Below are 14,140 nucleotides of genomic sequence, written 5' to 3'. Positions count from 1 at the left end.
ATTAAGGATGTTGAGCATTTATTTAAATGTCTTTCAGCCATTTGTGATTCTTGTTTTGTGAATTCTCTGTTTAGCTCTTTAGCCCATTTTTTTAATTGGACTGTTCAGTATTTTGATGTCTAGTTTCTTCAGTTCTTTATATACTGTGAAGATCAATCCTCTGTCAGATGTGGGGTTGATGAAGATCTTTTCCCATTCTGTTGGCTGTCTTTTTGTCTTATTGACTGTGTCTTTTGCCCTGCAAAAGCTTCTCAATTTCGAGAGGTCCCATTTATTAATTGGGTCTGCCACAGAGAGGGCAATTAATTAATTAGTTGTGCTCAGGGTCTGTGCTGTTGGTGTTTTATTTAGGAAATGGTCTCAGTAAAGTGGCAGGATACAAGATCAACTCAAAAAAATCAGTAGCCCTCCTATACACAAATGATAAAAGGGCTGAGAAAGAAGTCAGAGAAACATCACCCTTTACAATAGCCACAAATAACATAAAATACCTTGGGATAACACTAAATTCTTAGAGAGCCTCTCTTTACCTAAAATAAGAAAAACGTGTAATGCTCCCTGTATTGAAGAAAGTGTCTCTTCCATGCCTCTCCTTCCTGGTGCTTAGAGGTGGAATAGTGCCCCGGATCCTCTCAGGAACCACACAGCTGGATGTGGTGACAGGGTTTCCCAGTGCATACTCTTTACATCTGACAGCTGCTTCACAGGACTTCCCTAGAGTCTACTCCACTTTGACATGCAGAGGGCCATGCCCCAAGAAGCAAAGACTTGAGGCTAGCCCATCTTAATTTAATACTGTTAGAAGTGAGTCTTAGAGAGGGGTACCTGATATCATGGGGGGTTCCAGTAAAACTGGGAACAAAATAGGGCTTTTGTTCCATGGCTGTGCCCAAAACCATTTTGAGTATGACTGAAGATAACATTATTCCTTCCTCTAAACTTTTTCTTTTCATCTTATGTCAAAGGCTTCACCCCAAAAATTGCCTGGGCGTGCGCCAGTTTGCCGAGACAATGATGTGTGCTGTTCTGTATGATGCAGCCAACAGCTTCATCCACCAGCACTTTGTGGAAGTGTCCCTGTCTGAAGAGTTCCTGGCCCTGCCCTTGGAAGACGTGCTTGAGCTGGTGTCTCGGGATGAGCTGAATGTGAAGTCAGAGGAGCAGGTCAGTGAGCAGAGGAGCGGTCTGTCCACAGAGAGGGCAAGCTCCTTTGTCTCCTTCCTTCCTCCCTTCCTCCCTCCCTCCCTCCCTTCCTTCCTTCTCTCCTTCCTCTTTTAACAAATGAACATACAATTTTTATGATTTTTATGTATTGTGGGGTTTGTGTTGTTACGTGTGTTTTTCCTAAAAACTTGCTTTTATTTTAGTATCTAAATAACAGTATATTTATCAGCTACATTTCCCTGATTGTTAGAACTTGGTTTAATTGCAATATTTATTATTAGAAATAATATTGCCATAAACTGGAAATGAAGCACTTGAAGTTGGAGAGAGTGTTATTGTTGTTACTGCTAAGGCGAGAAAAGTATTATCTTTTACTGTTGGTGGGACTTTCCAGAGGAGGGGGAAATTGGTGATGCAAGAGAAATGAGAAAATGGTGGTTGGATGGCGTCCTGAAGTGAGAAGAATCAGAGTGTAAGGCAACAGGGGTTGGGCTTTAGACAGGAGCAGAAGCCACCGCATCCAGAGCAGCCCCGGGCAGAGCTGGTGTGCAGGCTGCCAGAGGAGGGAGGTGCTAGGAGAACTCTCTTATTGACGTGCTGCCCTGATTGGTTTCTCTCTTCTCCGCTGAGAATGAACATGAAGGAAGACTATTAGAAATCTGAGGGATGAAATGTGTGAGTGGACGGTGGTGAGAGATGGGGAGGGCTCGCTAGGGAGCAGGGTCTGGTGATTGGGCGTAAGCTTACAGTGCTCGGCTTTGGGGTGTGTTCTCTGCCAATGCCATTTATTGGTACAGGTCTGGAATAAAAGGCACCTTGACTTTGAAGAGCTGGATTTTGTGGGGTGGAGAGATGGTTCAGTGGTTAAGAGCTCAGTCTCTTGTCTCTTCCCCAATAAATCTCTTGTGTGACTTGGCTCCCTACTCCAGGACACCTTTCCCCTCAGAGCTGGAACACTAATACCCTCCTGCCTCTGCCTCCCACATGCTGGGATTAAAGCTGTGCACTACCACACCTTCATTTGATTCTTAAAGACAGGGTCTCACTGTGTAGCCCTGGCTGGCCTGAAACTCACTTTGGAGACCAGACTGATCTTGAATTTACAGAGATCTACCTGGCTCTGTCTCCCAAGTACCGGGATTAGAGGAGTGTTGCCACATGCCCAGTCCATAAACAATTTGAAAGACCAAGAAGTGATGGCGTTCAGAGTGTGACAGGGATGTATTTTTAAAACGTGTGACACTAGGGTCTCCCCTGAGTGTAGCCTCAAAACGATCATCTCCTTGTGAAGATGGATGAAGAACTCCATGTGGAGTCCATGGGTTCTGGGCAGCTGTTATTGGGATCCAAGAGGGGAGCCAGGTAGAGAGAGAAGAGCTGTGAATGGGACAGGTCTCCCAGAGGACCCATGTCTGGTTTCCTCATATTGGGCAGCTTGCAACTGCCTGTAAGTATAGCTCCAGGGTATCCATCACCTCTTCTGTCATGGGCACCCACACACATGTGACATACGTTCTCTCTCTCTCTCTCTCTCTCTCTCTCTCTCTCTCTCTCACACACACACACACACACACACACACACACCCCACTATGAAATTGAGAAGCTCTTGAAAACTGTTTATAACCGTAGAGTTATAGATAAAGCCAAAGAAAAGTATTATCTTCTTGGAGTGGTCAAGAAAAATTAAAATAAAATCAGACAGTGTTAATAGTCAGAGAGGAGCAAAGGATGCTCTTCCATATCAACAAGGGTATAGTGTAAGTGGGCTGACGAGGATACTGAGTGTTGAGACAGAATGGTGAGGGCTGGCAGTGATGGACATTGAATACAGAGGAAGAAGTTTTGTCAGGCAAACACCGGGCGTCACTGCTGCCTTTGAGCCATTGAGAAGTCTAGTCAAAATCTGAGCCACTTAGAAGAGTTGCAACCAAGAGCCCTACCCTGGACTAAGGAAATGACTCTGAGTTCAGTGGGTGAAGAGCTTGTGCTGTTAGCATGAGCCTACAGCGAGCTAGGCACAGCCATGGCCTCTGTAATTCTAATACTGCCATTACAAGGTGGGAAGCAGAGACAGAAACATCCCTAGAAGCAGCCAGGGATGGTGGCACATGCCTTTAATCCTGGCACTCCAGGACAAAGAGGCAGGTAGATCTCTGAGTTCACGGCCAGCCTGGTCTACAGAGTGAGTTCTAGCACAGACAGAGCTACACAGAGAAACCCTGTCTCAAACAAACAGAACAAAACAAGAAGTATAACATCTTATACACTGTTTACTGGGGCCTTCCTGGGAAGTGCAGGAAGCAGGGTCCTGAGGGCAGCAGAGGGAGGTGGGTAGTGGGGAAGAGGAGGGCAGGGTGGCAGGGAGCCTCCCCTCCCTATTCCAGCCCTAGAAATTATGAAGAATGTTGTTGATGATGTCATACTTGGCATTGTCATAAATGTTCCTGATGTTAGGGGGAAGATCTTTGGGCTGGTCCTCCTCAGAGACATCTGCCACAGGGTCATCAGGAAAACCGTTTACCTGGGCACCCTGTAGGAGAAAAGCCAGACAGTCACCACCAGCACACTAGATGGTGCCCAACCTGCCTGTGGTCTTCCCCTCAAGGAGAGGGTGAGGCGACAGAGGCATCAGTTACAAGGCATGATGGGACATGGAAGCCTAACCTCCATCCACCAGAACCCAGAGGGCCTGGGCAGATCTGGATGAGGAGGAGGTGGGCTCCCACTGGCCACCAGAGAGTTGGTGTTACAGGGCACCAGAGTCCCCTCTAGAACTCTTCCAGGCCCCTCCTCTGCAAACAGTGGGAAGGTCTAAGCCATCAGACACAGCACACGCCACACCTTTCCAGACACTTGCTGCAAAGGGCTTGGCTCTGTTTGCAGATGAAGACCCTGTGTGTGCAGCACATACACAGGCAGTGACTCCAGAGCCCAAGAGAGCCCAGCAAGGGGGATGGGTGACCTCAGGATTGGACCTCCGCAGTGAGAAACCCGGAGGAGACGCGGGGCAGCAAGCTGCTCACCTCTCTACTGCAATCCCTGTCACAGCTCAAGGTCAAGGAGGTTGAGAGCCGTCTTCTGATGAATTGACCTGTGCAGTTTCGATCCTCCTGTAAGGGGCAGGGGGGGGGGGGGGGGGGGAACAGAACAGGAGCTAGAGGCATCTTGTCACATTTCTGGAGAGAGGCAGGCACTGTCCTCAAACCAGAGATGCAAGCCAGAGCCAGCAAAGAGAGACAGTGGATGGGAAGGACAGATGCACACCCATTCATGTAAACAACGGGACATCCATATACATTATAGAGGAGAAGGCACCTGTAAATTATCATGCCCAGAGAAAACCGTGTTTGTTGAAGGTCCTGGGTGAAGACACTTCAACAGCTGAGCCTGTCCCTGGGAAATGAGGTGGTGAGTCAGGAAATGTAACCATTGCTTTCAGTGTGAATGGTAAAAGAACATTTGAAGTATGTTACTTTCTGGTTCTGTTTTAAAAAAGCAACCTCTCTAGTGGATTAGACACACTTGGCCATTCTGCTCTTTTTTATATTTAGTAGGTTTTAGCAGGCAGTACCTCCCCCCACACCCACCTTGTGTGGCACTGGGAATCAAACCCAGGGCCTTGAACATGCTATGCAAGACTCTACCACGGAGCTACATATTGCTGTTTTAGAAAGTAATTGCAATAACTTAAAGTAAGAAAAGGTATTAGAGAAAGTCTGGCTTTGCTTTTTTCTAACAATTATTTGAGGTGTGTGAGAGTGCATGCCTGTAGAGGTCAGAGGACAACCTGTGGGAGTCAGTGGTCTTTACCATGTCAGTTCCAGGGTTTCTTTATGCACTAAACCGTCTCAGGACCCCAAAATGTGATTTTGAAAAAGGCTTCAATATTGAAACTGCTGATGGTGAAGTGGCCAAGTGATGTGGACGGAGCCAGGAGAGGAGAGAACTTTTGTTCCTCTGCAAGGCAGTCTGGGAGCTGGGAGAAGGAGCCTCACCCCATTTTCCAGGAAGTTGCAGTTTTGAGGCTGTCTTTCCGGGACGGAGATGCAGTCGGTCTCGCTAATCCTGAACTTGAGTGGGAATTTGCTAGTGGGATTCTAAAAAAAAGCAACAGAGAACTCACAACCATCTCTCTCGTACGTATTTGGGAGCAAAGCACAGCGGGTCGGGTGCTACTTCCTGTGTCAGCCCTGTCCAGGTCTACCCTGTCCACCCAAGTCTGGGGCTTATTAAATGGCCATAACAGACCTAAAGGTACAGTCAGTGGGTGTGGTGCCATATGCCTGAATCCCAGCACTCAGGAGGCAGATCTGTGTGAGTTCAAGGGCAGCCTGGGCTACACATCAATCCCAGGCAGCCTGGGCTACGTGACATTCTGTCTAAAGGGGGGAGGGGTTGTGGTGTTTGCCACAGATAGCTGTATGACACTCTTCAGTTGCCCTTCAGTACCGTCCTGTATAAAGTAGGAATAAAAATCCCCTCCCTTCCGGTCTCATGCCAGGAGACAGGCTGACAGTACAGTCTTGTCCTTCCTGTGAGTAGACGAAATGGCTGGCCTAGAGCTCATTATACAGCTGAGACGAACTCTGAACTTCTGATCCTCCTGCCTCCACCTGCCGAGTGCTGGGGTTCAAGTCCAGGGTTTCATGCCCCCAGGGCAAACACTCTACCAACTGAGCTACATCCCCAGTGCCCAGGTAAGAGAAACCTTCTACACTACCTGCTTCCCAGGCTGGGGTGGCAGACACTCACCTGACCAGATGGCACGGTGACATCTACCAGGCGGAAGAGGGGCTTCCCTGGACGCCCATTGTTAAATGCCTCTATGGCCTGCTTGACAATATCCTCATATGTCGGTGGACGCTGGGCTTCACAGGCTACCAGAGCCAAGGCCACCACCAATACACATGTCTTCCACAGCCTTGCCATTGTCTCTGACACACTGCCACTCGTGACTCCTTTTATTTAGGTGGTGCTTAGGCTGCCTTGCTCAAGGACAGCTGGCGACATAAGTGGCCGATGGCTCCAGAGAGGGGGCCCCTTCTCTCCTTGGCTGGAGGTCATTATTGGCCAATGTTATGAAACACCGTTGGCCAAGAGAGGAAGGAGGTTTGGGCAACAGCCCAGGACCTGGAAGTGAGTCCTGAGCTAGAAGCAAGAGCCTTGTTGTCAGCTGGGCATGCCTGTTCACTCTGGGCCTCAGTGCCCCTGCTGGACCCTCCAGACCTGCCCCATTCACAGCTCTTCTCTCTCTACCTGGCTCCCCTCTTGGATCCCAATAACAGCTGCCCAGAACCCATGGACTCCACATGGAGTTCTTCATCCAGCTTCACAAGGAGACGATCGTTTTGAGGCTACACTCAGGGGAGACCCTAGTGTCACACATTTTAAAAATACATCCCTGTCACACTCTGAACGCCATCACTTCTTGGTCTTTCAAATTGTTTATGGACTGGGCATGTGGCAACACTCCTCTAATCCCGGTACTTGGGAGACAGAGCCAGGTAGATCTCTGTAAATTCAAGGCCAGTCTGGTCTCCAGAGTGAGTTTCAGGCCAGCCAGGGCTACACAGTGAGACCCTGTCTTTAAGAATCAAATGAAGGTGTGGTAGTGCACAGCTTTAATCCCAGCATGTGGGAGGCAGAGGCAGGAGGGGATTAGTGTTCCAGCTCTGAGGGGAAAGGTGTCCTGGAGTAGGGAGCCAAGTCACACAAGAGATTTATTGGGGAAGAGACAAGAGAATGGCTGCCTCTGTTGGGGGAGGGAAGGAAAAGGCAGCAAGGATCTGAGGAGGAGACAGGCTTTATATAGAGTTTGTTGTGTGGAGCAGAATTTTCCAGAGTACCCTGGGATTGCTGGGATCTGTGGCCAGATCTTGGCTCCCCCCCTCCCCCATAGGGCAGAGTTTGGCTGCCTGCATCTGGAGGGGCTGGAAGTTTGGGGGAAGAGCCTGGCCACTGGGGCCTCAAGGGGCTTACAGAAGATCTCTGTGAGTTCAAGGCCAGCCTCGTCTACATTATGAAATCCAGGAAGGCTGGGACTACACAGTGAGACCCTGTTGTAGATGGAAGTTTTCCTGTGTTCTGCCTGGTCCCACAGCCACTTATGAAATAATTACACACAGGCTTATGTTAATTACCAGTTCTATGGCCTATTGGTTTAGGCTTCTCACTTGCTAGCTCTTACAGCTTAATCCATTTCTATTAATCTATGCATTGCCACATGGCTTCGTGGCTTTACCTTTATTTATCAGCCAGTTAGAGCAACACATATCCACAGCATACAGAAAGACACCCCACAGCACCCTGTGTCAGTAAATAAATAAATCAGTAAAACAAAACATTTTATTTTGTGCGTTCTTTTAGTCCAGCACTCGTGTTAAAGTTCAAGGCCAGCCTGGTGTACAGTTGAGTTCCAGGACAGCCAGGATGACACAGAAATACCTTGTCTCAAGCAAATAAACAAGAAAAAAAAAAAAAAGAATGGAAGGAAGGAAAGCAGATCAAGAAGAAGAATGGCACCTTATGTATTGTTTACTGGGGGTGGGGGCGATGGTTCAAGGTCAGCAGAAAAGGAAATCAAAGTGTTGGCAAGACAACACAGGGTACCTCAGACACAGCTGCCTCAGGCCTGATAACCACAGGGTTTCAGGGTGGAAAGTCGGTTTCCCAGGAACCACAATTTAAAACCTTGCCCTAGCCCAACCCCGTACTGGACCTTTGCTAGTCTGCCCTCAGCAAGGGATACAACTAGAGTTCCCAATATTCTTTCATCTGTGCCTCTGAGGAAGTCTTGGCTTGGCTAGGACTTTCTAGGAGGCAGCCATTGAGATGTTAGCACGCACTCAGCTAAATTTCTTGAATGTCTGAAGAGTACCCACCCTTGAATGTTAGTGACCAGTAGAGAATGGATCCTGAGCTTTCAGTATGGACACAGACATAGAAGCACCTCATCTGAAGAACAGAGTGTTTGCCCTCTAGCTTCTTCTGCTAAGTAATGTGTCTTAGGGTGGCTCATGTTCATCTATTTAAGTGACATCTGTAAGGTCTGAGGGGCTTCAAAAAGTGATATTCAGCCGGGCGGTGGTGGCGCACGCCTTTAATCCCAGCACTCGGGAGGCAGAGGCAGGCGGACCTCTGTGAGTTCGAGACCAGCCTGGGCTACCAAGTGAGTTCCAGGAAAGGCGCAAAGCTACACAGAGAAACCCTGTCTCGAAAAACCAAAAAAAAAAAAAAAAAAAAAAAAAGTGATATTCTTGTGGTTGGAGGTATTAAGGAAGGCTCCTAGGTAGACTAGAGAGTAAGGAGTAGGCTTAAATTGAAGGGAAAGGGGAAGTGGCCACTCGGCTTTGCTTGCAGGGCAGAGAGGACAGTGTAAACAGAGGAACTGGCCTGGCCTGCCTGGTACAGTGAATTTAGAGCTGGTGGGATGCAAGAGCAGCAGGAAGGAAGAGAAATAGTTTGCTGTGACTCAGAGAGGAAATGATAGTGAAAGCCAGGAAGCTTTACAGTAACCTAGGCTTATGTTACGGAACACTGGTCCTAAGCTTGCCATGGTCTCCCACATCTGTAATCCCAGCACTTGGGAGGATCTTGAGTTCTTCTAGACCAGCCTGGGCTGCATAGACAGCCTTGTCTCAAAAACAAGACTAGCTGGGTGGCAGTGGCGCACGCCTTCAATCCAAGCACTTAGGAGGCAGAGCCAGGCGGTTCTCTGTGAGTTCGAGGCCAGCCTGGGCTACAGAGTGAGATCCAGGACAGGCACCAAAACAACACAGAGAAACCCTGTCTCGAAAAAACCAAAAAACAAAACAAACAACAAACAAAAAACCCGAAAAACTGGACCTGAGGGCATAGCTGGAGAAGTGGAAAGAAATTATGGATTCCACACCCAAGTAGGAGGAAAGCTGGGTTGCTTGAGGACCTGTCTCAGTATAGGCAGTAGGAAAACTTGCGACCGAGGAGGCAGGAGTGTGGTGTGTGTAGCTGCCGGAGCGTCTGCTCTTTGTTCGTAGGTGTTTGAAGCGGCCTTGGCCTGGGTCAGGTACGACCGGGAGCAGCGGGGCCCGTGCCTGCCAGAGCTGCTGTCCCATATCCGCCTGCCTCTTTGCCGGCCCCAGTTCCTGTCAGACCGCGTCCAGCAAGACGACCTGGTGCGTTGCTGTCACAAATGCAGGTAAGTGTGGTGGCCTTGGCCAGGACACCGCCCAGGGCCCAGGCAAGGAAGGGGAGCTGGCCACCTGTCCTAGCTCGGGGGAGGACGGACTTGAAGCAGTGAGTCTTGAACCATGGTGCAGGAACTGCACAAGACTCACATAGTGGTGAGAGAGATGCCACATGGGAGCAGAGGAACTTTTTCTTCCTTAAGTTGTCTATGTGTTCTTCGTCGACTGAGAGTCCGTGAGTGTGCTCTTCTGTGCTGCCTGGCTGGACCTTGCCCACACTGGCAGCTGACTTGATAGGACAAATGGGACTTCTTCCTGGGGCTCCTCGCCTTCTTCAATAAATAGTAGCTAGCGCACTAGCCTCTGGTGAGTGATAGGAAAGAGGGGTCTTGTGTTCCGGTGTATGCAACTTCTACCCAGAGCCACCAGCACAGTTCAGAAGATGGGTTGTTGTACAATTAAAACAGAGAAAAAGGCCTGTCTTTCAAGTTGTTTGTTATATTCACAGTGCAGTGTTTGGTTTTCTTTTTTCCTTTACTGACAAGGTGTTCTCATATTGAGTTCTGTATTATTTCACCCATAGTTGGGATCAGCAGGTTCAGGGGAAGTCAGTTCCATGGTACAGGCTTTGTGACAGTGTGCAGGAAGTGGGGATGTGTGGCTGGAGGGAGCTAGGGCCCTGTGATGAGCAGTCTGAAGGGTAATGTTGAGGCATATGAACTATCCTGTCAGTAGTATGTAGCTATCAAAGAAGGTTCTTAGAAAAAGCAATGTGGTCTGTGGTGTGGAGGGGCTGGAGAGGCAGGCTAGAGACAGGGAAGTCCATCTGGAGCATTTGGCAACAATTGCCACAGTGCAGGTGAGGGGTGATTGACTGGAGGATGTAAGCCATGGGATGGTCGCAGGGGTAGGAAGGAAGAGCTGGGTTTGAGTGCTGATAGGAAGTCGGCCAGTAAGCTTCCCCCAGCCCTTCCATTCTAACCCCCACACTGTCTTCAAAATCATACCTCATTTGTGCCTGTTAGAAGGAAGGCAGTTGCCATGGTTACTCCAGCTGTGGTGTTCTCTGATTTGTCCTGTTAGAAGGAAGGCGGTTGCTATGGTTACACCAGCTGTGATGTTCTCTGCTCTTTTTGTGCCTTCACTTTTGAGCATGTCTCAGTAGCATTGCATGGCTTCCTCTGATCTCCCCCAAACTCTTTGACACGAAACCTCACATAAGAGTTGGGGATATAGCTCAGAGGTATAGCATTCTGGCATGTGTGTGGCTCTCGATTCAATGCCCAGCTCGAGAGAGAGACAGACCGGCACTGATAGATCAAATTTTCCAGAAGATTTTCCCGGATGTCCCTACATTGAGGTCTGGAGGAGCCAGACTCAGCAGTGTAAATGTGGACCAAGGTGGGAGGTACCTCCTTTCCTAGCTTCTTGCACCTTATTTCAGGGACCTGGTAGATGAAGCAAAGGACTATCACCTCATGCCGGAGCGCCGGCCCCACCTGCCAGCTTTCAGGACCCGGCCTCGATGCTGCACATCCATCGCTGGGCTCATCTATGCCGTGGGGGGCCTCAACTCAGCAGGTATCTTGCAGCTCCCCCTTGCAGAGGCCTTCCTAGGACTCCTTGGATGAACAAACTCAGTCAGGCTAGCCTGTTTTTCTAATTCCTCCTCTTTATACTGCTCTGTCTCCTGTCCTCATTTTAATATAGTTGCCCTAGAGTAGAGCTCATTATGTATTCATAATATTGAGTTGATGTCAGCGCTAAAAGTGCCTTAAAGGATTAGGTTTGACAATCCTAGGATGCTGACACATGCCTATAATTCCAGCACTTGGCGTCATGGAAATAAGAGGATTGTGAGTTTGAGACCACTCTGAGTTACACAGTAAGACTGTCTCAAGAAAGAAAGAAAGAAGCTGGGCAGTGTAGCACATGCTTACAATCTTAGTACTTGACAATAAGAGGCAGGAGAATTACTACAAATAAGGCCAAAGACTTCCAAGCCAACCAGAGCCACGTAGCTATACCCTGTCTCAGCAACAACGGAAAGGGGGTGGGGCTGGGCACGGTGGCACACCCACCTGTAATCCCAGCACCTGGACAGATCCCAAAGCCCAGGGCAGCCTAGGCTACATAGTGGGATTCTGTCTCAGAGTCATGTAATTCACCAAAGCTGAAATTTACAGATGAGCAAGTTGAGACTCAGAGAACCTGGGCAGTGTACACACTCTGCTTTGGTCAGAACAAGGACTGGGATTCCTCCTGGTGCTTAAACCCGCACTTACCACTAGCATTTATTATCTGCAGCATGTACTCAGCTCTAGAGAGAATGCAATAAGGAATCTGCCCAGTTCTATAATCAGGCTGTTCACATTTGCATGTGAATCTCTGGACCAGACTGAGATAACCCAATACCCCAGGTCTGCTAATACCCCAGGTCTGGAATTCTTTATAATTCTCCGCACTGCCTCCTGTGAAGCCTTACATGTTTACATCCACCCATTATCAGCAGCTTGATTACACATCTATAATCCCAGCACTTCAGAGGCTGAGGCAGGAGGGTCTTGAGTTTGAGGCCAGCCTGGGTTATAGGTATCGAGACTCTGCCTCCAAAACAAAACAATACAAAACCACCATCGTCAGTAGCTCATGTATTATATACAGTCACATTTCTGGGAGGGTCAGTGGGAAGCTCCCAGTTTTGTTTTCTGTTAAGGTTTATGAAAGGTAACTAGCAGCCTTCTGCTTGTTAACAGCATGACCTAGAAAAGGTAAAAGTCTTCAGTGACAGACACAAGAGGGTAGCGAGTGCTCAGGCTCCCAAGCAACGGGAAGGAGGATAGTTTGAGTTGCTAATCACAGTCTGAGGAGAAGGAGATGGTTCAAATTACCATTCCTGGCCTCTGGGACTACTGTTTACTGAGTTCTCAGCATATTCTAGAACCACGTTGGGTGCTGTATCCATTATGCCATTTAATCCTCACGGCAGCTCTGTTAGCCTTTAATTTCCCATTGGAAACAAGACAAGGCCACAGAGCAGCTCTTCTGGTCATTAGAATTAGTGGCGTTGGCATTGGGAGCCATGCCCTTCGCTCTAGCATGTTTCCTGCATTGGGCAAGCATTCTATGCATTTCCCTTTATTGCCAACTTCAAGCAAGAGGCTTACCTGATTATAACTGAAAACTACTGAAGAGCAAATGCTTCCCATTTGATTCTAAAATCTTTGTCCTAGCCAGAGTTTGTAGTGGTCCCAGTTACCCTGAGTAATTTATGAGAAAAGCTAATAGAATCCAGTCAAATATCCATGTAATCAATACCCAGTAGCTGTGATCTAAACAAGTGGTCTCATTTGTTTTAATTTGAGTAGCAAATTTTTATGCAGGTGATTCCCTGAATGTGGTGGAAGTGTTCGACCCGATCGCCAATCGCTGGGAAAAGTGCCATCCCATGACGACAGCCCGCAGCCGTGTGGGTGTGGCTGTGGTGAATGGGCTTCTCTATGCTATCGGGGGCTACGACGGTCAGCTGCGGCTGAGCACTGTGGAGGCCTACAATCCGGAGACGGACACATGGACCAGAGTGGGGAGCATGAATAGCAAGCGAAGGTATTCTGGAAGCCACGTGCAGGCTGAACACACACACTGAGCATCTGGGGAGCCCCATGTAGGGGCACATAATAAAGTAAAATGCAAGCTTTGGCCTGGGGAAATCCTGCTGCCAGGCCAGCCACACTGCCAGCACCTCCTGGGAGCAAGCCCCCATCTGCTTAAACATAAAATACCTGCCTTGTCCTTTGAGGAACTTGGGGAGCCAAGACGTGGACATGTGGAAGTTGTATTGTTATGTAAGTGCCAGCTAAGGACTGGAAATGAGTGTTATGGAAGATTCCAGGAGGGCAAGAAACTGGACTGGACCATCTGGAAGATCTCAGGGAAGAGGTGGGATTGAAGTTGAAACCTGAAGGATAAGGAGATTTAACCTCATTAGTAATGGAAGGAAACCCAAAGCATTTTCTCTGTGCTTTCTTTCTATACTTACGCTCTCACTACCCGGGAAGTGTATGAATTAGGCAGAGTCACACACGTTCTCCAATGTGAGCACATATGTATTTGCAAGGTGGACTGAACTAGTACATCATCGAACTTGGTCCAGCTATTTGTGTCCTCCACCACTTGCCTGCTCACATTTCCAGACTGAGAAGTGTGGTTGGAGACCATCATGGTAGTGCCATGTTTAACCTTCTTAGTCCAGAGAGGACAGACAGCCCCATTGCTCACATCAGGCATGTGCCGAGGTGGTGGCAGTTCATGCCACAGGGTGTCACTGGACAGGCTCTTCCACGCTTGTGCCCTGTCAGGCTGGCAGGTGTCACTGTTCTGGCTCTCCTCATAGGGACCGAGAAGGAAAGGGGCCCAAGGCCCAAGGCCCTTGCACATATAACCAGAACAGATTTGCCTGCAGTTTGAGCTTCTATGACATGGCCCAATTTTAGGAAGGAGAATTATGTGCAGTTTTTAAAGAATAGTTTGAAACCTACCAGCCAGTTGATCTTCAATGGTTTTTCTGTATAATTCTGTGATCTGACTTTTGCCTCACAAATCCATTCTCCTTGCCATACTTCTGGGTCTCTACTTGGAAGATCACATGACTGAGAATGGGGAAAAGAGGCCAAGTGATGAGTGTGTGGTAAGGGAGTAGTTAGTGTAGAGGGCTTCGCTGAACAAAAGTGACACACGCCTTCCACATCCAGCAGTATTAGTGTGAGGCCATGAGCCAGGAGGAATCTGCTGTGCCAGACTCCGAGACCAG

The 14,140-nt window shown here is 48.6% G+C and overlaps 2 protein-coding genes across 2 annotated transcripts in view; one reads left to right on the top strand and one right to left on the bottom strand.

Moving 5' to 3' along the window:
* Positions 1-14,140, top strand: part of Klhl18 (kelch like family member 18) — a 57,952-nt gene that overhangs the window by 33,800 nt on the left and 10,012 nt on the right. Inside the window, 4 exon segments of the mRNA XM_028886871.2 lie at positions 966-1,164; positions 9,181-9,341; positions 10,775-10,911; positions 12,714-12,936. Coding sequence (XP_028742704.1) covers positions 966-1,164; positions 9,181-9,341; positions 10,775-10,911; positions 12,714-12,936 — 720 coding nt within the window.
* Positions 3,411-6,201, bottom strand: LOC114705177 (neutrophilic granule protein-like). The gene is made up of 4 exons (XM_028886872.2): positions 5,918-6,201; positions 5,161-5,262; positions 4,189-4,275; positions 3,411-3,695 (listed from the first exon to the last, which is right to left on the bottom strand). The coding sequence occupies exons 1-4, from the start codon at positions 6,092-6,094 to the stop codon at positions 3,552-3,554; spliced, it is 510 nt and encodes a 169-aa protein (XP_028742705.1). The 5' UTR covers positions 6,095-6,201; the 3' UTR covers positions 3,411-3,551.

This window comes from Peromyscus leucopus, chromosome 7, assembly GCF_004664715.2.
Source record: "Peromyscus leucopus breed LL Stock chromosome 7, UCI_PerLeu_2.1, whole genome shotgun sequence".
Taxonomy (NCBI): domain Eukaryota; kingdom Metazoa; phylum Chordata; class Mammalia; order Rodentia; family Cricetidae; genus Peromyscus; species Peromyscus leucopus.
This window is presented reverse-complemented; position numbering and strand designations above follow the sequence as displayed.

What these genes read in the sequence shown, in the direction of transcription:
- LOC114705177 (XM_028886872.2), bottom strand. Translation starts at nt 6,094, where the DNA reads ATGGCAAGGCTGTGGAAGACATGTGTATTGGTGGTGGCCTTGGCTCTG. An exon ending in TCACCGTGCCATCTGGTCAG is followed by an intron (nt 5,263 to 5,917) that starts GTGAGTGTCTGC and finishes GCTTTTTTTTAG; the next exon opens with AATCCCACTAGCAAATTCCC. An exon ending in ACAGGGATTGCAGTAGAGAG is followed by an intron (nt 3,696 to 4,188) that starts GTGAGCAGCTTG and finishes TTTCTCCTACAG; the next exon opens with GGTGCCCAGGTAAACGGTTT.